General features: G+C 37.9%; 2 protein-coding genes across 3 annotated transcripts in view; one reads left to right on the forward strand and one right to left on the reverse strand.

Moving 5' to 3' along the window:
• The first annotated feature begins 1,148 nt into the window (after window positions 1-1,148).
• Window positions 1,149-1,733, forward strand: LOC117301715 (P-selectin-like). Its single transcript, XM_033785740.1, has one exon. It carries the CDS (start codon window positions 1,149-1,151, stop codon window positions 1,731-1,733), a length of 585 nt encoding a protein of 194 aa, XP_033641631.1.
• A 16,865-nt stretch (window positions 1,734-18,598) lies between these two features.
• Window positions 18,599-26,395, reverse strand: part of LOC117301402 (transcriptional regulator ERG homolog) — a 32,691-nt gene continuing 24,894 nt past the window's right edge. Inside the window, exons 5-6 of one of the 2 annotated variants that reach the window (XM_033785366.1) lie at window positions 22,817-22,855; window positions 18,599-22,156 (exon numbers count right to left, since the gene is read on the reverse strand). In XM_033785366.1, coding sequence (XP_033641257.1) covers window positions 21,633-22,156; window positions 22,817-22,855 — 563 coding nt within the window. In that variant the 3' untranslated portion in view covers window positions 18,599-21,632. The remainder of the gene's footprint in view (window positions 22,157-22,816; window positions 22,856-26,395) is intronic. The other variant, XM_033785367.1, reaches the window with a different exon arrangement.

Below are 26,395 nucleotides of genomic sequence, written 5' to 3' on the forward strand. Positions count from 1 at the left end.
CCATGGTTTTCACTGACGTTTCACTGAGAGACAATACGAGGACAGCTAAAACAATTCTCTGCTTACTCTACACCCAGCTATTAAAAGACGACATTGGTGACAACGGGGATGTAAAATAGCGCCCTCTGTAGACAATGACTGCTTCATTCACGACCGTATACAAAAGACAAGCAACGAGCACGTCCTTTGAAGCTGCGCTATACAATCTTCCCTTAGCAGCTAATGTTAAATGCTAAACGAATCAATACTCTAAAAGAAGACAGGAGACAATCAAACGTAATTTCTGACGACTGAACTTTAATTATCCTCATTATTTGTGGTACGTGTTTAATTTGAGAATTCGTTTGCAATAGGGGGCCAACTAAAAACAAAATAGAGTTTGAAACTGCATTTATCAATTTACTGTAAAAACTTGGAAGGCGTGAGCGTCAACACGTTTCAATTGGCAAGACGTTTGTACAACTACTGGGTGAGATGAGCTGATCGCACGTATTCAGCCCCGTCTCTGTGGGTAACGGTTCGTAAACAAAACCTGTGTTTTCACGGTCAAGGATGCCCTACACACACCAGGTCAGTAGTTGGCAAGGAGCTTCGATAATTAGCCGAAAAGTTAATAGTCAAGTCGTATACAACTAACTGGATAAGGTGATATGGTAGGCACGAATTCGGCCTCGTCTCTAGGTAACGGTTTGTCAACAAAACCTTGGTTTTCACTATATAGAAAGAGAGCTGAGTTGTAAATCTGTTTTAAAACCACCTAAGAACAGTCACAAAATCTTGAAGAGTTCGACTTCAACTTGTAATAGGAGGTTCTTTGAATTTGACGACAGACAGCAAGATATTTGGTTTGCGGTAACGCTTTGTGTATCTACTTGCCTGGTAGTTTTTCTTTCGAGAACTTTGCTTTATATTCTACTACTGCGGAGTATAGATTTGTGAATTCGAGAGACAATTCCGTACTACCGCAGAGACTAGATTTTCGGAAATCGAGAGATTTATCAGTTCAGAAAGTAATTATGTCAAGTTTTGTAGCTTGGGCATGCATTATCTCCCTTTATTTTAACATATTCTTCAGTGGTATTCAAGCTGTGTGTCCACCCGGCTGGTTGACTTGGCAAAACTCCTGCTACATCTTACTGCCTCAGAAGATGACTTGGTTCGAGGCTAAGATGTTTTGTGACCGAAAGGGGAGCAGCATGATCGTCCCAAACTCGCAGTCGGAACACGATTTTATTTGGCATGAATTTGGCGCCAACAAAGGTAACAACTTTGGACTTTGGATCGGCTGTAGAGAGGTTTACAAGGCCGATACAGTGTGCTCGGATAACAACAACAACAATCTTCAATTCAAGAACTGGTACCAGGATCAGCCCGACCGGGACAATGAAGAGTGCATAAAAATGGCATATAAATTTGGTGGTAAATGGGGAGACACTATTTGCACTTTGGACGAATTTGCCGCTTGTGAAATGAGCGTTCCTGAACCCGAGTACTGCCTGACGGCTGAGGATTACGGTCGCTTCACACCTCAGTGTCTGCTCAACCATGACATCAAGAACCTGAGAGCCACTGGAGTCATTGGGTGTGGTCAGGCGTGCTGGGCGGAGCCTCGATGCCACTCCTTCAATATCTGGCAGAAGGGTAAGATCTGCCAGCTTAACAACGCATCCCGCCTGCAGGCTGACGTCGCCAATTTCAAGATCATAGAGGGCTGTTCGTTCTTTGACCTGTGAAGCCCAATCATTTTTAATCTATCATTGCACTGCACGGAACTATTTATGATTATTGTATTGGATTGATTGGGACAATTAAAATAACTATGTGGTTTAATGACAATTATTGATCAGTTCAATTTAGAAGGCCATAGTTTATACGCTTCAATCAATGACCTTTTTTTTAGACAGTAGTTGCATATAGGTCGTGTGTAGAATTATCTGCAATACGGAAGATGGCTATAGGTCGCTGTACAAAAAACTCATGTTAATAATGAAGATAACAGAGCAAACTTGTCGACACGTCGGTACTTATTTCACACCTGCAACTTACATGGCAAAAATAGTCACATGTAAACCAGATTCTAGTAGAATGGTAATCATGTTGTGCTGACAGACTACCTATAAGAAATCGTTTTATTTTTTAAATCTAAAACAACAATAACCATAATCTCATTATTGCGTGGTTTTAAAGTAGTGCTGGGTGGTCAGAGGAAATAATTTTAAAAACAAGGTCCGCGGCACTTAGTTGTTGAGCTCACGGTGCTGTTCAACAGCGCCCTCTGGTGGACATCTCGTCTTACCCCAACAATACAGGATAAAACTACCGTTGCCCAAATGGGACGGCGATTATCTAATCAATTCAGTTTATAACTTACTGAAAGTATAAAGATAATCACATTGGTTCGTCATTTTCATTGTGTGTGATTATGCCCCTTTCCCTTTTCGGAGAATGGTTACGCTACTTTTTAGGGCAGGGTATAACTTTGGTCATGTCAAAGACCGGTATCCTAATAACAAACATAATGTACTTTTTCCTAACAAAAAAACACAATGTCCACAGATTTACATTAAACTTACACAGTTTGAAGATTATGATAGTAGAAAGCTTTCCTTGAAATTTTACTTACTGAGGTGCTGTAGTTTTTGAGAAAATGAGTAAAAACAAATAATTTTCGTCTCAGTTTTAGCATGTAAAAACGTATCAACCAGTTATGCTATGGTTTTGGTATAATCATAACTTGTTAATGGGATTTTACATGATAAAATAATGTTCATCTTTTTGAGACGAAAATTATTTTGTGACTTGTTTTACTAATTTCTCAAAAACTACACAACCTCAGCTAGTAATATTTAGAGGGAAGCCTTCCACTATCATTATCTTCAAACCCTGTAAGTTTAATGTAAATCTGTGGACATTTTGAAAAAAAAAACGAATCCTTTAAAGTTTGGCTGAAGGTCACCGATATTGCAAAGAAAATAACAAAAGAAAAGAACAAACGTTGTTGCACAAAGTACAGTACTCTCTAAATTTAAAAGAGTGAAAAAACACCACTCTTTACATTTCGAGTTGTACCTCATATGGCTCTTTAAAAAGAGTGGTGATAATTTCACTCTTTTAGAGGGGTTTCACTCCAGACCAGGACAGAGTGAAAAATCACACAAAAAAGATGCAAACTTCAATCTAAAAGAGTGGAAGACCACTCGAAAAAGAGTTGTCCCTCATATGGCTCTTCAAAGAGTGCTTTTTCACCCTAATGCATTTAGAGAGTATGCTTTCAGATACATGAGAGAAAAGCGCCATTCCTGAAGCCCTTTTCAGATTCAAAAATGTGTGGGTGAAGAAACTAAGGCCGTGTCCGAAACGGCGACTTCGGCTACAGCTACGGCTAGATCGCGCGCGTCTGCCTATTCTTCAACACTGGTAGACGCGCTGATCTAGACGTAGCTGTAGCCGAAGTCGTCGTTTCGGACACGGCCTAACCCTTTCTAAAAAAAACTACTGCAAACGGTATTAACTGCAAAGTACACCCTGTCTAAAAATGGGAAGACTCTGCTATTCTTAAGGACACTGGACACTATTGGTAATAGTAAATGACCAGTCTTCTCACTTGGTGTATCTCAACATATGCATAACATAACAAACCTGTGAAAATTAAGAGCTCAACTGGTCGTCCAAGTTGCGAGATAATAATGAAAGAAAAAACACACTTGTCACATGAAGTTGTGTGCGTCAGATGCAAGTTGATTTCGAGACCTCATCTAGTTCTGAATAAAAATTCGTGAACAATTACTTCTTTCTCGAAAACTTCGTCACTTCAGAGGGAGCCGTTTCTCACAATGTTTTATATTATCAACCTCTCCCCATTACTCATTACCCAAAAGGTTTTATGCCAATAATTAATTGAATATTTACCAATAGTGTCCACTGCCTTTAAGTAAAATCCAACGTATCAAGACAAAGTTGTCTTTATTAATCTCTTTGTTTGTGACGTAAAATTGCAGAAAAAAATACAAAATAAATAAACAACACGGTTTGAACATCCAAGATTGAAATGAAATGCTGTCTTTCCCTTGTAAACTTGTAAGTTTTTATTTAACATAAATACCCCCTTTTTTAGCCTGCCTCATTTACTATAATTAATTACCCTTTTTCCCCCTCTTCCCACCACTGACTTCGTCTTGTGTGTCCCGCCTCTGCGATGGTCAAACCAGCCCCTTATACCTAAATATCACACTTTTCTTGCCGTCTATCCCCATCATTATTCATCTCATGTTTTGTTCATTTGTTGTCATCTCGTATCCATGTTGCTTTTGTTGGCTTTCTAGACTGCTTTGTGTGTATACTTGTTTATAGGTGTTGTGGATTGTGTTGTCATTTTTAGCCTCCGAGACAGACTCTGCTAGGGTAGAAACGACAGGCAACAAATTGTGCAATACAAACATTGACATGAACAAAATATAATAATAATGCACTCAATGACCTGACGTTTCGACCTTAACATAGTTCAAAATTTAACGACCAAGCTATTACAATTTTAAAAGAAAAAACAAAACACGTTTTAATGTCAGCATTGTTTTTTTGTTTTGATTTCATGACGATGTAAAAAAGTTTTAAAAACAAGTGTTAAAAAGTATTGTTGAATATTTCGCATAATAAAATTTGCCGATAAAAGAGAGGAGCTTATTTTGTTTTTGTGTGCCGCACTGAGAACAGTATTCCAGTAACAATAAATAGCGCCCTCGCTCTGAATAAACAAAGTTGTGAGTACTTGTCAATGCCATAGACATTTGCAGTTCTAATATAAATTGCAATCGAAATTATATTTTGAGGTTTTCATTCAAAACTCTCGGGACCAGGCAGCCATAAACGTATCTGGTTTTACTTTTCCCCTGTCAGTTGTATTTTTAATTGGGTTGGTGTATGGAGAAACTAGGTACACACAACGGTGCTTGCACTAAACTATCATTCAATATGAGACTTTCTGGGACGATAGGTGGCAGCAGACTGACCAGGTAAAATCCATTGTTCTCGGTAATGTGTGCATGCTGAGAATTACGTACACAATGGGAGTTTACCTGGTAAGTCTGCTGCCACCTAGCGTTCAAAAGTCTCGTATTACAAAATAATTACGAAGTCTTCTGTCTGCAACATTGAGTGCATTCGGCTCTTCTCGGAACCACCACCAACCTACATAGTGTCACAGCAAATTTCCTACGTTTATTGTATTTCCACAATGCAAACATTCAAGTCTTAGTTACAAAGTTACTTGTTTATTTCGTCGTCGGAATGTTCAAGAATTTCAAAGTATATAGGAGTACAATGGTGACCCATACTTTGTACGACGCGCATAACATTATGTATAAAATGTTTACACATAACTTACACAGTTAAGTGCAACTGTCAATGGTGGAAAACTTCCTTAGAAATTGGCCTGAAATGCTATTGCCTTTTAAAGCCATTGGACACTTTCTGAACAGAACAAAAATTACAAGTTCACAGATTTACAAATAACTTACAGGGTTTACAGAAGGTAATGGTGAAAGACTTCTCTTGAATGATTATTCCATGAAACGCTTTACTTTTTGAGAAAACATTAAAACAATATTATCAATTCTCGATATAGAGAATAATGGATTTATTTTAAAAACATGTCATGACACGGCAAAACGTGCGGAAACAAGGGTGGGTTTTCCCGTTATTTTCTCCCGACTCCGATGACCGATTGAGCCTAAGTTTTCACAGGTTTGTTATTTTTATATAATAAGTTGTGGTACACGAAGTGTGGGCCTTTGGACAATACTGTTTACTGAAAGTGTCCAAATGGCTTTAACAAAGAAATGAGTAAAACAGTATTCACTATGAACTTGATTACAAGATGCAATGTTCGATAACAATGATGATGTGTGGGTGTGGGGGGGGGGGGGGGTATGGTTCACACACAGTTCTCTATTGACTTCAAGTTGACCGATGGAGCCTCAACTTGCACCCTTTGTTATTTCATCTATGCTTCGCCACACAATTAAAATGCGGATAATGCTTTTTGACAATAAATAATTATGGGCGGTTGCTTACCAATTTTTAATAAAAATTGCCATTATTACACTGCATACCACATCCCTTCACAAGAAAACAGTACACAAAGCAAATGAATAAAGGCTAACAATATGAAAGACAAATGGTCCATGGCAATCAACCATCCCATTGAACAAGAACGTTTTTCGATGTTTCTTGAAAACTTCAAGGGACTCCACGGATCGGGTTTGATGAGAATGAGGGAGACAGTTCCAACGGTGCAGGGCATGTACGTAAATAAACACACAAACCACAGAAGCAGAATGCAACTTCGGTACTGACAAGAGTGTACTGTCAGATAGGGTCATAGGTAGGGTAACTGTTTGGATAGGTAATAATACATCAACAATTAATTACCCTTAAAAACTTACCCAGTGAGAGTCAATGATGATGTTAAGAGTAAAACCTGTGTTGCGAAAGGATTCCTTTCGATGTATATCTTGGTTTTGATAATATAATTGTTTGGTTTGCGGTAACACCATGTGTGTATCTACTTGCCAGGTAAAGATTGTTCTTAGAGAACGGTAGTTCTCGTGTAGGCCCCTTATATCGTTCGTGTAATTGCTTTTACTTGCCATCTTTTGTTTAAATTTGTACTGCAATTTTAGAGTGTTTAATCAAAGTATATAATGGTAACTTTTTATGATCTAGGTCTGGGAGGGCACATCTTTTTTGATATATTTTTTTTGTTTATACATTTTTTGTTATACTTTTGCCCTTCCCTGAACGGCCTGTGCTTGTTTAATTGTTTTGTCCGAAGAATTAAAGTAAAATAAAATAAATAAATAAAATAAAAGAAACTGTCTTACTTTAATCTACTACCGCGGAGAAGGTTTATCGGATGTTCGGGAAACTTCTCAGTTCTGAAAAGAACAGCCTGGTAAGTGGTATGGATAATGTTTATTTCACCCAAACAAATTGAGGCTGAGAAACGAATCATGCTTGAACAGTTTCTCGGATTTCTGGAGAGTTGACGAACAATTAAATTTTCGTTCGCGAGTGTGACTGTCAGAGATGGGGTTGGTATCCCATTGTCACCTCACTAAAACGTGGTTGAATTTTTTCTTGAGAAAATACTAGTTTTTTTTGCTGTCTTTTTCTTTTCCCGCAAAGACACTGAATTCAGCTGAAACTCCCGTATATGAGACTTTCATTGCATCTGCCTGTATAACTTTGCATATCAATCAGATTAGCGGAAACAAAAACAACTACCTAAATGACTCCAACCTCGTTCACGCGTTTGATTTTCAATGTGCATGCTTGCTAGGAAACTTTAAGGCGGATAGGCCTACGTGCTTAAAAAAAAAAAAAACTATTGTGTTGCAAAGTTTGGGTTTTTCGTTTCAGTTCAGTAAGTGCTCCGTGGTTCACTGCAACGATAATATTATACGCATGGAAACAAATAGTTTGGTTTAATACGCCAGAACAGTAAATGACACAAAGGACACACAAAATTGACAATAATAATTAGTAACATTAATTCACTCAGACGGCATTGTAGGCTGGCATGCACGATGATGCAAGCTAACAAAAAGTACATTAAAAGAGTAGGGACGTTTTTGTACCTCTAAAAACTACATCACATTGTTGGATACCATGGAACGGGATAGACTAATTTTACCCCCTACTTTGGCCGTGTTCCAGGAACTTCATCACCGGGCATCTCGAGCCGATTGACGGCAACCTATTGACTGAGTCCTGCCGGGTTTGAGAAATGATAGGCAATTACCTCGTTAAAAATCGGCATCCCATTAGTGACGTGTGTTGATTATAAATAATGAGGTTCATACAGGTGGTTGTATCCTGTACAGACAATGCCACGATAGTATACATGCTAATTGAGTTTTCCATTAATTGCATTATAAATCAATGGTTTTAATTTGATATGGATTCCTCCATGCCAAAGGTTGTCAATAACGGTTACTTGATCGCATAATAACAATTAGCATGGTTGTGCAAGGTTTGTTTTGAGAAAAAGGGGGGGATCTATTAATTGAACCGATTCAATTGAATTCCCTTCAAATATTTTTTTTTTTTTTTTTTTTTTTTAATATCTATCATAGAACAATGCTGTCATGTCGAACTGTTCGTACATATGTTTACTTAGTTTGTTTTGTCCGTATCGTTTTGCTACACCTTTTTTTTCTGGCACAAACATAGGGCCAAAGACTTTTAAGTAAAATGTTTCTTAAAATCCATTAGGCCTACCATCCAAAGCTGCTGTATATTTCGTACCATAATTATAATTTTGTTTTATTGCCATTCATTTTCAGAGTCATTTGCAAACGTATACAAACCTTAGACGTAGGAATAAAACAGTGTTGGCAAAAACAACAAACATAGCTTACAAAAACAAATTATTTAGATCAATGCAACAATTACAACTTAGCAGTTGGGCACACAGTGCTGGGTTTGGTTAGAGTTATGAGGGGGCATATTCTGTTCATTAAAAGTTTCTCGTTTACCCTTGCAGAAGAAAAAGTAATATCTTGCATGTATGCTTGAATAGTTTTTCTGGAAGGTTAAAGATAATCAATTTCGAAGTCACAGCGACCCCGGAATTCACCCAAAACGGCCACCTCTGAGCTGGCCATCAAACGGCTCCACAATACCCGTTGATGGGAGCGGCACCAACATCCCAATGACTCTTCCCGTACAATTGAACTTCTAACAAAGACTTCTAAAAAAACGGCAAGATACCCCGTTGTGAGGTGACTACACCGGACAATAATCACCACATAAAGAAAGACATAGTCGCTGAGAGAAAAACAAAAAGCTCCCACAAGAAAAAAAATCGCTACAGTTAAAACTATGCAATTTTGTTTTGTTGCGAACGTAATCTTCTAAAGCCGTCAAGCGAGAAACGGGTTTGGGATGGATCGTGATCGTAAAGCGTGGCAAGGGTTACGCTTGTGCCTCGGATTTACCCACGCGTGTCAGAGAACAATAGTTTTGGTCAGGACTGTCGCCCGCTAAAAGAAGAGGAAGGGATGGGTTCATTTATTAGGATTTTTTTGTGTTTTTGACTGGACTGGATCAATGATGGACTTTCGGATCAGCGTGGGAAAATAAAAGGTTGGAATGCACTTGTTAAGAAGTATCACATCGGGACAATTGAAGTTGACAAATTGGTTGATTGATGGAGTGTGGGATGACAAGCATCAGAGTGTGATGGGCGCAATATCACCAGTTCATTTATTGTTTTCGTTTTTGTTTTTAATGTTTAATGTTCGAATCCCACCTTAGTAATACACCTGTGATTTTGTTTCCACAAAACTCAGGAAAGTACCGAGTACAAAGTGCTTTCACGCGTAGGTGTAACTTGTAAAACCAAGTAGTATGATTTCAAAGTATTTAAGGTGCTGCAGGCCTTACTTGTGGTTTATATTAATGATATTCAAGTTGTTGTGTGAACAGTTACATCTCTTTCTAAACTTCAATTATGTCAAAAGGGTAGTTGCTACAAAATATTTTCTAAAATCAACAGATCTACTGTGCTCTTCGCTGAAATTCACTTACTAATTTGATGGTATGTTTCTTCCAAAAAAGAAGAAAGAAACCCCAAAACGAACAAACTGTAGGCCTGTCTCATCTTGTTACGCTATTTTATTATTTCCTCCTCTTTTTGTTTGTGTTGCTTTAAATCGACAGCCCACTGGGGTCCAGTCATGGATATAAGTTTCTTCACAATCATAGTTTATTATTATTATCATTCATCACAAAACCATAGATATAATAATCAGACAAAACCCAACACTGTGTCGTTGTCTAGCCACACCGTGGAAAACCAACTCCTTTGTACGGTACACGAGAGCGGGGTTGAAGAACATCGACTGAGGGCTTCACAGTCCCTCACATCACCGAGCTCTCAAGGGTCTCCATGAATCAATAGTAGGGGAACAAAAGTAGCCAATTTAACCTCACAACTTGCGATCCACGGATTAGGATAAAACAACCGGATTGGAAAGGGGCAAACTATTGTACCCTCTCTGTATACATTGTCGGATGAGGGAGAGTTGTTAATCCCTAACAGTAGGTGGATCAATCGATCCATGACTTGATTAATCTATTCTTTAAAAAAAGATGTCAAACTGGGAGTGGAATCCCAGTGAAATCATTTAGTAACCGCTTTTCTCATGGGGGTATTATCTTGACGTGGCTTTCTATTGTTTACAATAAGGGGATTAGCAAGATGAAGACTTTGGAACGGTGGGAACAGCCATTGAATGGGGGATTATGAACATTATTATTAAGCTATGACGTAGATGTAAATTAAGCGGGCCGGCGGGAGGAAGGTGACCCTGTTAAGTTCAGATTTCTTTTGTGTGCATGTGCATGTACATTTTATTCTGATCATATATAACTAGGCATGTAACTGCTTATGTCTGTTGTGATGTCATTAAGCTTTCGAGAAAGACGATCTGACTGGGTTGAAACGTCGGGCCATTAACTATTATTATGATTACACCATAAGTCCCTTTGGCTGGTAGGCAGTTTGCAACAGATAATTCTATTAGTCCATAGTATTACAATGTTTGTATTTGAAACATAGCATGGTGTGGACTAACTAGTAACTTTGCCAGTACACTCTAGAACTCCGGGTATGAGTTGATCCGGTTTCAGATCATAGTGGGTCTGATCTTTTCTGGGTCAGTCTGACCAGAACCCGAGTCAAAATTACCTACAAACGGGTCAAGCTGAGGCAGAATCGGAGCTAGAATTCGATTTTGCTCAACTGTAGGATCAGTATTGCTCGTGAAAGAACCCTGAACACTTATATAACACGGGGCGGTCAAAATCATGCAGAGTCTTAGCTAAAATCCATTTTATTCAACTGCGCTAAGGATTGGTAGTCCTCGTAGAGGAACACAGAATGCCTATCGTGGAAGAGTAGGGGTTAACCTTTGTGTCTCTGATTCAAATAGCATGCAATCTAGTTTACATTTTGTTCTCAGGCTTGCGACCCAGCAGAGTTGAGTGATAATTTATAACGCATCCCTGGTTCCAGAAATATATAATTACCCAAATGATGTCATATCAATCAATCATAACAGTGCATAAAAATAATAAAAACAATACCTTACATGACGTTGGTGAGGATTCAGGTTTATTGAGAAGTTTTGCTCTCATTGTTGCGACAGTTACTGCAGAGTAAGAAAGCTGGAGCAAAAACAACAACAGTATGATGAAAAACATATAAGCCGAGATGTACAAATTTAGGCTTTTCCTGGTGTAGGTAAACATTTTGGTGCCTTACCCCGGCTCTTTTTATTGTTGTCTTCTTAACGGCAGTTAAGCAGTTAAGCAATTAAGCAGTTATGAGCATAAAACCTTATTTGGACGGGTAATTGAGAGCTGTTGATAATATAAAACATTGTGAGAATCGGCTGCCTCTGAAGTAATGTAGTTTTCGAGAAAGAAGTAATTTTTATGAATTTGATTTTGAGACCTCATAATTAGATGTTGAGGTCTCGCAATCAAGCATCTGAAGGCACACAACTTCGTGTGACAAGGTTTTTTTCTTTCATTATTATCTCGCAACTTCGACAACCGATTGAGCTCAAATTTCAACAGGTCGTTATTTTGTGCACAATGTGGAGATACAACAAGTGAGAAGACTGGCCTATGACAATTACCGAAGGTGACCAGTGTCTTTAAAATTTGGTAAGTGTGTGAGGTATGATCCTAATTAAAGGATTCGGGTACTTTTTCAAAATGTCTACAGATTTACATTAAACTTACAGGGCTTGAAGATAATGATAGTGGAAAGCTTCCCTTCAAATAATTATTACTAACTAAGGTTGTGCAGTTTTTGAGAAATTAGTAAAACAAGTCACAAAATAGTTTTGGTCTCATGAGACCAAAATTATTTTAGCATGTAAAATCTCCTTAACCAGTTATGATATTATACCAAAACCATAGCATAACTGGTTAATACGTTTTTACATGCTAAAACTGAGATGGAAATTATTACTTTTACTCATTTCTCAAAAACTACAGCACCTCAGTAAGTAAAATTTCAAGGGAGGCTTTTTACTATCATAATCTTACAGTACACAAATACCCTTTAAATCATATTATTTATTGATTTTATTTTTTTTGGGGGGCTGGTGGAGGGGGGCTTGGGCAATGTGGGGACTTTTATCAAACAGGTACAATATTCACCAATAATGTAAAGACCCCTCGCCAGTGGTTAGCTATTTTATAAATTTATTTAGTTTGGCATGGAGTCATCATGGGAACATGCATCATAAAAACAGTAAAAACGGTATGCAAAGATAAACCCTACCTGGAAACCCATCACATCTAGTGTCTTCTGGTAGGAAAATGTCGCCTGAATAACTGAGATTTAACGGTATAGATGACACGATGTACTTTTCACAATTTTACATTGGCCGCCATCTGTAGACTGGTGCCGTTGCGTTGTGTCGATCCGTTCATTCGTTTACTGCTCAAAGACGTCACATGCTTCACAGCGAACCAGTTATTTCACCACAAGCTATTAGTGTGTACACACACCGTACAAACCTCGACAAAGGGGGGCGGATCCAGGAAGGCAGTGAAAGGGTTGGAGGGCTGGGGAGAGGTGAAGTTTTTGTGTTGACCAGCCACTCTCATGTTTTTAGTCCTTCGTCATACAAATAAAAAAGGACTTGACAGTTTGTTTTCCTTATTATTATTATAAAAGGGTCTATGTACTTTTTGTAAAAACGATCTTTTAGTAGAAAGCTTCCCTTAAAATATTAGTTGCTGTGGAGCTGTAGTAAAACAATGTCATGAAAATAATTCTCGTCTCACTGATCATGAGACGAAAATTTTAGCTTTTAAAAACGTATTTTCATGACATTGTTTTACATATTTCTCAAAAACTACAGCACCTCATCAGCAACTAATATTGTAAGACAAGCTTTGTATTATCATTATCTTCAAACTGTGTAAGTTTAATGTAAATCTGTGGACATTGTGTTTTGTGTTAGAAAAAAGTACCCAAATCCTTTAAGACAGAATAATAATAATGCGAAATAAATTGGAATCAGGTATCAATGCTGATGTAATATTAAGTCGACACAAAGTGGGCTCCTACGTAAATATTTATTTTATTTGTTGATCACCTTTTAGAAGAGAAAAAAAAACAGGCCAAAAAAAATAATACAACAAAGAATAAAAACAAAAACAAAACATACATAAGAAAAGGAGAGAGTGTTTTTCGAATGTCTGGTTGTACTAAATGAGAAGTACATTTTTATAGGTTTTCTCGGCCAATTTCGGAAAAAGAGCAGCCAAGCTAACAATCAAGCTACTCTAGTTCGCGCGAAATCGAACGCTAATGAAAAGTGGTTGGATGTGTGTTTAATAAAACAAAATGTACAAGTAGTCTCTGAAAATATCCGCTTCTAAATAAAATGTTCCTCCCCACGAATACAGTTCCCTGCCATGAAAACGTATCAAAATTCACATCCCATACTTCAACCCAAACAGAACAGATTCGAAATCAAAACAAAATAATCAAGATAAAAGAACCAATGCAAGTGATAAAATGATGAGGGGGGGGGGGTAATCTACTCATTTCGTAGGAATAGAGTAGTCTTTTGTCAAATAAAAAAAATCCTTCCTACCCCCAAGCTCACAAGCGAATATTCCCCGTGTGAATCCGTTTTCATTTTATCGGTTACACGGACAACCTTTATGAAGAATCGAATCATATAACACAGAAAACCAATGTAGAAGAAAAATCACTTAAAGGCACTTGACACTATTGGTAATTATTCAAGATAATTTTGAACATAAAAAGCTTACTTGGTGACGAGCAATGGAGAGCTGTATACAATATTTTGAGAAATGGCTCCCTCTGTAGTAAACGTGTTATTTGAGAAAGAGGTTTATTCTTACTCGAATATTAACCTACACCATCTGATGCCTTTTATATGCATATAAACCACAAGGGAAACTGAACAAAGATATTGACAAAATAGGGACACCGCCAATAAAGGGCTAGATAGCCCAGTTGGTAGAGCAGCCGGCACGTTAATCCGGAGGTCGTTGGTTCGAATCCCACTCTAGTCAATTCTTTGTTCAACCCCAAAAAGCCTTTTATATGCATCAGGAAATGCAAATGAGCCAAAATAATTGTCACGGGTTTGTTATTTTATGCATATGTTGGGACACACCAAGTGAGAATATTGGTATTTGACAATTACCAAAGGTGTCCAGTCACTTTAAGTCTGAGAAATTAGACGGCACAAGAGACATACAATAGGATATTGAGACCGGCCCCTTTAGAAATGGTCAAGGTTAGTTATTAAATCTGTACGGTACTTCTTCGTTCCCTGTCAATTTATTTTCCCGCTTTTTTCTCTTCTCCTCCTGTATTTGATAGATTGTCCTAGAGTAAATCCTTGTTTTCTTCAGTTCTTCTTCTTTATTCTTCGCCGGACCTGTCAGGCTTTTACCTCTTGTCTCTCGATTCACGGGGATACCCCCAGGGGCAATGCGTGCCGTCCCCCAATAAAGACCATACTGGCGGATTGGGAAGTTGCAACGGAAATTGGTGAAACTTGAGGGAGCTTTTAAAAACGCTCTCTTCGATCTTGGCTTTTAAGTGTATATGGGGGGGAGGGGAGGGGGGGGGGGGGAGAGGGGGGAGGGGGGAGGGGGGATGGGGGGTGGAGGGGGGAGGGGGGAGGGGGGGCTCATCTATCATTGGGAGAGATAGCCCTGTGGATTCTATTGAGTCTCGGAAGAATCAAGAAGAGAGGGAAATGTATGTACAAAGTCTGAAGTCAAATGACGTCACAATGACGTACGATGGGTTTGTTTATTTTGTAAACGTGGAGCATTATTGGAATACTTTTTAAGGTTATGGTTAAGTTTACATCCTTTGCCAGATTTTAATATGTTCATAGCATTTTTGTGTTTATTACTTAGGCTTTGCTGTTATAAACAACAAAACAACAAGTATAAAAACAAAATAAAAATGTGTGTTTATATCTAAACGCGTGTATACCTGATGTAATTATTTTGCGATCACTTCACGGAAGTCGAATTAGTGTTTTCAAGTGCAGAACTTTGCTTGAAGTAAGATTGAAGATTTGCCAATAATTCAAACATTGCATTGACCTAATGTTCCAACCGTTACCCCACCAGCACACAATTGTACCTTTGCTTGATTCAAAGAGAGTATACGAACGTCGGTCAGGAATTTACTGTAGTATTATGTTGTGATTTTGCCATCAAATAAACAAATAAACAGATAAACCCAATAAGCAAACATTCATAAAATGTAGTGAAGCCTTATAACTTCAATGAAATTAATCTTATATAATATTTATTGTGCACCCCGACTGTTATTACTTCAACCGTAAACCCTTTCAGAGGTTTGTATTAATTTCGCTCAGAATCCATAAACCAAGCTTGTCAATGAATACCCTCACATAGCATGGAATCCATACCAAACACCTCTCCAGTGTTTTTGTACCGATTTACAAGCAGCCTATGTTAATAATAAACGGCTAATAACACACCCCTTTGGTAACCAGAGGCCAACTGCGCCATTATTGCAGTTAATTTCGCGCGCGCGCGGACATAAGGTGTCCCGAATCCATCTACCGTTTTTTTTCTTTTTATGAAGGACATGGAAGACCACACTACCCGTTTCCAACCCGAACACCATCGGGGTACCTTAATTGAATTTCTTCAGTATCAGGATCAGGTTCCCAAAAGGGAGAGGGGGAAGAGATGTGGGGAGAAAAAATCCTTGGTTCATAAAAAAAAAAAAAAAAATGGAAAAAATAAAATAAAAATAGAAGCACACACACACAAGTATTAGGAGAAAGGGGGATAAGGGAGAAAACAAAATCAGAGCCCGGGAAACAAAAAATCACGCCTGGGGCTAGAGATGCATCACAGCACCGAAATGAAGGATGGGTTTCAGCGAGACGGTTGACAGGTAGATGGTTTGGAGTCCGTATACGCTGGCGTATACCACACAGCACCTCTTCCTTAAGACCAGTGCTTTTGTGTAAAACTGAGGTACTCTGCACTCTTCTGCCTGCCGGTTTTTGTTGTTTTATTCATGGCGGCTGAGCGAGTCTTAATAGTGCTTATTTTTTTTCTTGGAGTGATTTCCTCTACGCTATTGTTATCACTAATGGACTGTCTTCATGAACAGGTGTTTTTGTTGCGAAACTGACACATTCATCTTTTCCCCCTCTCTTTCTAGGTTTTTTTTGTTGGTGGCGCGGATGAGAGGTAATTGCTTTGTTTTGTTGTTGTGTTTTTGCGTAATTAGGGTAATAATAGTTTAAATAGAGAGGTTTGCTGGCGAGCGTGTGTGCTTATTGGGGTGGTGGGGTTAGACGGCAGTTAAGGCATAACATTTAGGCCTACCCACTGTCAAAAAAGTTCACACTTCTTGCCATATAGTTTTTAAAACAAAATATTGTGATGAATCTCCCTTTAAGAATGCCACGTGGAACAAACTGTCCATAAACTATGCGAGTTAAATATGATTTACTAAATGTTATTAATAATAATAGCTGTATTTATAAATCGCCAAACTGCCAAAGGCATGACACAGAAGAAAAAAATGACAGTACAAAGACGCTGTCGATCAGCAGGGGAAAAGATGGTTCTTGAGAGCCCGTTTGAAGGCTTGTTGAATTAGTTCCATCAATAAAACTTGATGACAATCGCAGCTATACATGTATGTTAGTTATGGTCAATCGTTAAAAATCATTACGATTTGTGGCGAAGCTTTTGTTTCAAACCTTTCGGCAGACGAGATACAAACTCAGACAAGACAAAGAAAGAATGAGAGAGATGATTCGAAGAACAAAAGTGTTAAGCACTTATTTTAAGCAACCGAACGCGTATGACAGGGCTTCTGTCAGTTATCATGTCTATTGTCACTTAACAGACACTTAAACGAATTATTTTAATTGGGATTAATATCTAAACGTTTTGATAATCTGTTTCTCTATCACTTATTGTTATTTTGTTATTATTTCCTTTTCGGATTGTTTGCGTTAATTAATAAAGCCACATCATCAAGGTTTTGACGAACTGGCCACACTTCTGCCGTTGACGGCGTGTTTCAAAATGGCAATACCTTGACGTCATAGGAGGGTAATTAAAGGCAGTGGATACTATTGGCAATCATTTACTCAAAAGAAATATTGGCATATAACCTTACTTGGTAATGAGTAATGGGGAGAGGTTGATAGTATAACACATTGTGAGAAACGGCTCCTTCTAAAGTGTCATAGTTTTCGAGAAAGAAGTAATTTTCCACAAATTTGATTTAAAACCACAGCTTTAGAATTTGAGGTCTCGATATCAACAATCTAAACGCACACAACTTCGTGTGACAAGGGTTTTTTTTCTTTCATTATTATCTCGCAACTTCGACGACCAATTGAGCTCAAATTTTCACAGTTTTTTTATTTTATGCATATGTTGAGATACACCAAGAGAGAAGAATAGTCGTTGATAATTACCAATAGTGTCCAGTGTCTTTAACAATATAATATTTGACATACAATAACTTTCAAAAGGAGCACCAAGCGTACAATAACGTTCAAGAAAATCTTTTTATTAATCGTCCTCAGCTTTATACAAGCCCAAAATGTTCTCCAACCTCCATACATCAATATTGATAATATTTTGGTCCTATTCCTCAAAAAACACAAAAATGTACAGCAAAAATTAAGGTAAATATAATAATCCATAGGAGCTTCTATACACTCTGGAATGTAGGAAAATCAACGTGATGTTAAAACGCAATAATTATTATAATAATAATATATAAATTTGTCTAAACTCTCTCTCTCTCGCTCAATTTTTTTTATTATTTTTGTTTTTTTGTATTTAACACTTGATTTCAGAGAACTTTTATACTTAGAGGTACATGATTCGGAGTGTCACAGTCGGTTTGCAAAGTGGCGAGAGTGAGGGAGAATTGTCGATAAAGGGATGTGACGTCAGAGTAATCTTGTGCTCCTACTCTCTAAGTGTAAACGAGTGAAAAACACCACTCTTTAAATTTCGAGCTGTCCCTCATATCAACATATCAAAATGAGTGGTGGTTATTTCACTCTTTTAGAGGGGTTTCACTCCAGGACAGAGTGAAAAATCACTCAAAAAGATGCAAACTTCAATCTAAAAGAATGGAAGACCACTCGAAAAAGAGTTGTCCTTCATATGGCTCTTCAAAGAGTGTTTTTTCACTCTTTTACATTAAAAGAGTAGTGACCCATGGGAAATCCTATAGATTATAGGAAATGGGGGAATGTTGCACATTGCATTCTATATCTGACGTGTGTGTGTAAAGGTCACAAAATTGGCACACATTTTGATGAGTTCAACGAACATACCCGCGCCTAACGCTCTTGTCTAGCACGTGTCTAACCTGTGTATAGTACGTGCCTAACACGCGCCCAACACTTTTCTAACACTGATGACGTACACGGGTGGGACCGAAAACTTGAACGATTAAGTTTTCCTGTCTCGTGTTTGTTTGTTTTGGAGAGTGTTTTTTAAGTGATATTTCCAGCCACATTTTTCTCTGACCTCGATTCACAACCGATTCACTTGAAACTATTTCACAGTAATATATCAAGTGTCTCTTTTACTTTCTTTTAAATTTTAAACTCTAGCGTCTTGAGAAAAAGCCTACGACTGCACACAAAAGTGAAGTCAGGCCATTCTTTCAAAATACTAGTAAAAAAGGAAACTGTTTTCAAACAATATTTACAAAGATACAAAAGTAGACATAAATTCTCAGAATCCTGTCTCTGGGTTAGTATATCTAGGTATTGCAGAGTAAAAAGGTCGCTATAGGCTAATATATTATTAACTTTCGTTTGTTGTAATGTCATTAACTATTATTTTTTAGTTTGTATACGAACTCTGACCTATCAAGGTCAACTTAATAAATTTACATAATTAACAATGTTCTCTCTAAATCATTCTACATTATGCACGCACGGGATACTTTCGTGTGATAACTGGTAGCACGTTAAAAATGGCATTCAAAATAAACAAATTTATTGTATTTCAACTAATAGGCCCCTATCAAGTTTTTTTTAACTGTCTTACTTCGCCAAAGTGTTGGTACACTTCAAATCCAACCCATTATGTTTGAATTATATTATTGTATGGAATAAAATAAAATTAAACCATTGCTCTCTACCTATACAGATTTAATACCAAGTTACTTGTGGTGTGGGGTGCGGGCTTGGAATGTGATAGCTATAGATCGGTGTTATTCATTCAAAGTATAGGCGCAGTTAGTGTTTGGTCTTTCTTAGTTTTGCGCAGAGGAGCAAGGGGCTTTCAACAGAGCGATAGGTTTCACTTATGTCTTCAAGTATACCCGTATTTTATCAACAAGACAATAAATTGGCAAAACAAAAATAGAAGGGCATTCTTCCGAAAGCAACTTAGAGGTAATTTCGACAGTTCTTAAATAAATTAATCAAACTGGAGATTTTTAAGAAAACCAGAAGGAATGTTTGAAAGAAGACAGAGTTTGGCACAGCCATGTCTGAGTAAATTCATAAATAACGAAAAAATATATTTCAAAAGCTTAACTAAATCACAAAAATAGAAAGACCACAGAGAGCAAATGAAAGAGAGATAAAAATGCATCCGAGCCGAATTGCTAGACCATTTCGCGACGTAATGACTGCATCTGACGTAACACTGAGTCGCAATGACGTAACCAGTCACGCGATACAGGTGTTTTCAATGTTGAAACAGAAAGAAGCAAAACAAATAATAATACCGTCACCAATATTTAAATTGTGCGTACTTCTTTAACACCTTTACGACATTCAATAGCTGAGTCACTGATGTTAAGAATGACTGACCAATCGTTGTAGTTTACAATAAAACAAAAATGCTGATAGTCTGGGTAAAAGTTGCAAGAAGGCCCTTTTAAAACAGAAGAACAAATCTACGAGTTGCAAGTCACATTTATTATTTTAGACAGAGGGCGCCCCAGATGCAAAACAGGTTACGTCACGCGTCTATACTCTTACGTCAAAGGTCACATGCCGTGAACATTATATTCTAAATATTTTATTTACAATATTTATTGGTAAAATATGGCATTGCACATTATGGATAGGCACCGCTTCATATCATAACCTTATAACGGCTTGTCAAAATAATCATAAACAATAATTAAATCAAGCTGAAACGAAACTAAAAAAGAAATCACTTCAAAATAAAAACCACATTGTAACAGGGCAATTTAAAATTTAAATAAAATGTGTTTCGGAATGATTTTGGGTAACAATTGTTTATTATTGTTTTAATTTCTTTTTAAAATGAAAAACTCCTTAAAACATTGGAATGGTCAACTAACATGATGGAATGTCGCAAGTTAAAACTGATCAGTTGCTACCCAAAACACCATTTTCAGCGTTACCTATTGTTATCATTACTAAACTTTATACAACAATAATCGAACGAAACGAAATCTGATTTCAATATTCCCCGCAATAATTTTAAAACTAAGAATGGGTGAGTGAACAGCTTTCCTAGAGTGTGATTAACACGGACTTGTTAGGTGGTACCCATGTCCCAACCGTGCACCAACCATGTTCCAACCCTGTCCCACATAAAGGGGCACGTTGGACCAAACAGACAACCGTGTATTTGATGGAGATGTTAGCTCGTGCAAAAGTTGCCTCCAAGCTCGAAAGAGCACACCACTTCGACGTTCAAACGAAACTGGAACATAATTGTTTGTTTGCGTGTGAGTGAAAAAAGGGGGTTTATTCCCCATGAAAAATGAGTTTGCACTATTCCCATCCATGCTCATCGCATGACTGCAACCAGTTCCCACCGCTCGAAAAGAAAATTCCACATACAAATAAAATTAATTACTTCGCGAATAGAACAGCGTCCACAAAAAAAAAACGCTTTTATTTTCCCTGCGTCTGCTTTTCTTCGTACACAATTACACTTACGCCGTGTGGTTTGGCGCCAGTTTTATTAGCCTTCATTTCGCCCTGATCGGCTGTAGTGTTTTTCAAGCCCCATACCTTTATCTGTGCACTGACTACACTAATGAGAGCCTCCATCAATCTTAAGCAAAGGATATACAGTACACACCTTCGTAATGAAAAGGTAAAGGTTAGGCAACCACACAAAAAAAAGAGTCGAGTTGGATGCATGATGTTTTATCTATGCGTGAATGTGACTTCAGTTGCTCTTCCATTTGCAAAGTGTGTGCAGTAAGGCAATGGCATAATTTATTGTGTTGTTTGTTTTATTGTTTAAAACTACACAGTATTCGTTGTCGGTGAAACCATAAGCCTCGATTTAGAGGGTGTAGGTGATAAGCATGTTTATAGAAACAACATAAACTCACTACAATATAGAACTGCATGTTAAAACATGATCTGGTTGAGTTTATAATTACCAACCTAAAAAACACCGAGGATCACACACCTTATAGCTCTGTCCAAAAAGTTCCAATACTGGAATTCATACAGGGTGAAGTTAGTTTTTATATCATGGCACTTTCAGTCTGGTAAATAAAAACACAATGTTTTCTACCCATAATACGTGCCTATGTGCGGTGACACGTGACTATGTGGATGTGCCACGTGACTGCTGGGGTAGATATTTGCGGCACTGGGTGATGACCAATAGGAGCCGTGAGAGCTGAACAAGCTCGCGTTTGTCGACGGGATAGGAGTGCCAACAAAGTTGATCTTGCTAGGGTGATGGTATCCCTGAGCCAGGTAGCTGAGGTCCGACTGGTACCGGTAAACACTAGGGTCGGCCTGCACGGGTTGCATGGCCTGGGCTAGCCCGGCGAAATCAAACTTGTAGGCGTATCGCTTGCCGTGAACTTTCGTCATAATGTTCTTGTCGTAGTAGTAGCGAAGCGCACGGCTGAGCTTATCGTAGTTCATGTTGGGCTTGCTCTTCCTTTCGCCCCATCGTCTGGCGACCTCATCTGGGTCGGTCATTTTGAACTCTCCGTTGGTGCCCTCCCATGTGATGCAGTTGGCGTTGGAGCTATCGGACAGGAGCTCGAGGAGAAACTGCCACAGTTGGATCTGACCGCTTCCTGTTGAAGAAACAAAATTGAGAGAATAAATAACAACATATTTTAACATTATGGACCAATCATAGGACACCAGGGAACTCTCTGATATAAATTATAATGTACACTGTTAAATGGTAGTTGCAGTGGTTTACGGTAGGCCTAGAATACCATTGAGGAAACTGAGTTTAACAATTGTGGACCGAACATAGTACAACAGGAAACAACAATAAAGGCATACTGAACACTGTTAAACCGCTATGCATAGGTGCAGTGGTTTACTGTAGGCCTAAAACGTTGTGCACTGTGGATTGCCTGGCATTGGGATGACAGAAATGCACTAAAATAATACAATTTCAGTTCATGTTCTATTAGATTCAAGAAGACAAAATGAACAATTTATTTATGGAGTTGTTTAAGAGAAGTTTTAAATCATCTCGCATCCCAAATATTAAGCACATTAAAATTAATACCGCTCACCACAATTCAAGTATCACGACAATAAACTAAGACACTGTGTTTGTAAAACACATTGACTTACACATAACATAACTACACTTAAATATCAATAAGTGCACACAAATGCATACGTCACTTTTCAGCAATGCATCATGGGAAATATCGATTTTTGTTTGTTTATTCATGGGTTAATTTTGTTTAACAAAGTCAGAAAAAAATGCTTACGGTTCCAGACAGGTCCTCCTAAGCTGGCAGCAGGATTTTCTGTATGAGGTGAAAAATACCGAATTTTGTTTTCAATTATGGCGGTAAAAATTAAACATTCGACCAAATTCTTACAGCTTGGATTCAAAACGATTGGACCGTTTTCGAAATCAGTAATCAACAAAAGCAGATGTTAGTGATTGTCAGCTTTAGAAATTATGTCGTTTTATAGAATGGGTGGGTTTACAATGTTTATTAGTATTGTTTAGTATTACTATTAGTTCGCATTATCTGGTATCAAAGTAATAAAAATACAAATTTCCCATGATATCTTGCGATAAATGACGTCACTTAACGGGAAGTAGGCTGCTACGCAAACACCGACCGTTTACTGACAAACACTGGGATTGAATGAGCTTTATAATGGTATGCATGAACAACATTAAAAACAACAAATAATAATAATAAAAGTAAAATGAAGAGACGGGTTTACATCAAAGGAAATCAAAATTACATGAGATGCTTAGCAAGTAAGGTTTGCGGTGACACCATGTTCAAATCTATTTGTGAGCATTAGTGGCTCTAAGAAGAACCGGTTTGTTCTGCCCGGTGTTTTGGTCAGTCGACAGTCATTCTATAGAAGATGGTCAGATCACACTGACCGAAACGTCGAGCAATTACAAACCGGCTCTTCTCCGAGCCACCACTACTCACAAAATATATTGTGTACATGGTGTCACCGCAAACCTTACATACACGAGACAGTTTAAAACAATTAAAGAAAGCTGACAAAACAGAGATGCAATACAAGTATAATCAAGCAGGGATTGACAGCATGTGGCTGTGCCTTAAGTCAGTTGTTATTGATTTAAGTCGAGCTAAACGATGGTAACACTAGAAACAGGCAGGCTTGTACAACATCGATCGAGCACAAAAGTCAATCGTTGAAAGTCACGATCAAGTATCGCAGAAGGGAAGGTCCGAACCGGGCGGTTTTTTTCACCCCAGGCCAAAAACTGATTTGCGGTGGTGCCTAAAAAACTGACGGTGTAAATGAAAAAAAAAAAAATATGGAGATGATGTTTCATGGAGGTTTTTGATTTCCACATTCCGTAATGCATGGATGTCGTACTTCGGTAAAGTGGTCTTTCTTCCCTTTCTGCTTTTTGTTTTGTTTTCAATTATTAAGGATTTGCAGCGAGACAGAATGGGGCAAGCTTGAACGTGGGATACATTTCAACATGCGTCTGACGATTAGCTCTCCATGTCCCATTAGTGTCCAAAAACACAATCAATTTGTCGAGGCCAAATTTAACTTGGATTGAGTTACGTCTTCGAGAAACGGTGTCGTTTAGTGGTTTGACAAACAATTGAATGGTTTCAAGTTAAAGCTGACCCTTTTTTAAATTGAGTGACCTGGAAATTTAAAGACCAGTTTGCATTTTCAAGAAACGACAGTCTTGTCAAGACATTTGCTTTTTATTATTATTTTTTAATCTATTACAGTGTCGAAGAGTGTATAAGAGGTAGACACAAGATTTACCGTAACGAAAACGAGTATTGTCAACGCACAAGCGAGCGATACCATTGCTTGCTTTAGTCACGGTAATCGTAGTCACTGTTAGTTAGTTGTGGTCAGTACTGTAATTTAGTTTGGGCATCGGGTAAATTTGTCGGTGGATTCGAATGTTTTTTAAAAAGACTTCCATGATATTTTATTCAAACCGAACAATTGCTCCAAGGGCATCGATGATTCAACCAATATTATTGTTTTTTTTATTCCACAAATTGAATTGCCCAATAATAATTGCGCATGAAAAAAAGGAATGTATGAATACTCCTGAGAATGGCTCAAGGGCGACAGAGTGATTTAAGTGTTACACTGGCAGAGATTTTGAGCTTACAATCTAAATATAAAAAACCGTGATTTTTTTTCTTTTCTGTATTTTCTCTTATCCTATCATCCGTTATTTTAATGATTTTCTCCCCTTGCCTTTCATCTTCTGTTGCGCGGCGATGGATAAACACTGGGCAAGAAGAGAGTAGATGCGAAACAAACTCATGTAATCCCCGCCAGCGCCAGCGAAGATCAAAGCCATTAGCAGAGGTTTTTCTGACTATGCCAATAGTTTTCGCGCCAAAATGCCCGGCGAGGCTATCTTCCCGCGTCACTGAACATGCGTGGTCCCCATCCGTTCCCTGCGCACGTACGCAGGCCTAGAGCGAAGCCAAGCCCTTGGCACCGCTGCTACAGCTACGCTCAAATCAAAATCCTATTATTAAGGGACACGTACACGCGGGTGTGTGAGTCGCGGGTCCATTAAGGTAGTCAGGTCTAGAGTTGCTTTTTAAGATGGTGATTAAGACTCGTTTTTTTTTCTTAGATTTTTTTTGATGAGCGTAAAAATCAAAGAAGATAAAGAAGATGTTCAATAACGCGAATTAAACCTCAGTTTTGTTGTGAAGAGTTTAAGCTTTATTCAGATGGAAATTGTGTGAGAGTAAAAGTATATTGGTTTCAAAAGAATTTAATTTCATTCCCCCGGAATAGGCTTGCTACAGTCGAAGAAAGTGGCTGTCAATTGCGTACGAGTGTTTAAATCTATATATAGGTGCTGCAGTTAAGTAGGCTTATGTTTTGCGTGTATTATTTATTACTTATAAGCATTGACCAACCCTCGTTGTATAGTGTTTGTTAATTCAAAAACGCGACCAACAACACATAATATAATTCAAGAATGTGTTTCTTTAACAAAGATAGTTTTAGGTAGATTTGTGTTTTTATGTGTATGTTTAATTCATTATAAGCAATGAGCAAGGCCATAGTGCGTGTCTGTAAAAAAAACGAAAACAAAAATGCAGAACAAAATTAAATATTGTTTATTTCCAAAGACAGTTATAATCATTTTACATGGAGTTAATTATCAATTATGATTGGAAGGCGTGTGTAATTTTATTTTATTTTATTTGGTATAAATAGTTATCAAAAATTTAAAAAAACATTCTCGCAGCTAGTAGCCTGAATAGCATCATTTGTACAAGTTAAAAATAAAAAGCAAAACAAATCATTGATTCAGCTACGAGTTAAACTGCGATCTCTTTGAAAAGCGGTTAATTTTGTTTGTCGTCTTTTGTATTTCCATTGCTCCTATGTTCTCCCCTTTTCTCTCCAGTGCTTCACGTAAATGGATCTCGATGGCAGCAGACGCATCCAGGTCCGACTGGCAGAATTACAGTCCAAATTAAGTTAAGGTGTTTAACGACGCACGCTGTATCAACCCCGAGCGATATCTGGCCATGTATAATGACGGGATAATTCAATTCTGTCGATGCAGTTACATGTATTTAATTTAGAATCCTTTTGAGTGATGTGGGGGATGGTTTTTATCTACTACACGCTCCCCTGCGTGTTAGGAGGTTGCATGTTAAATCGTGTAGCTCGAGATATGGGATGATGGCTGGACGATGGTTGTTGCACAAGTGGCCATCTCTTATTGTTGACTTAGGTTTTTATACTGCGTAGAAATCTACATGGTTAATATATAGTAGCCAGTGTGAATGTCAAGTGTATTTCAGTTAATGTGGCTGGCAAGCAGTCTA

Source organism: Asterias rubens, chromosome 17 (genome assembly GCF_902459465.1).
Source record: "Asterias rubens chromosome 17, eAstRub1.3, whole genome shotgun sequence".
Taxonomy (NCBI): Eukaryota; Metazoa; Echinodermata; class Asteroidea; order Forcipulatida; family Asteriidae; genus Asterias; species Asterias rubens.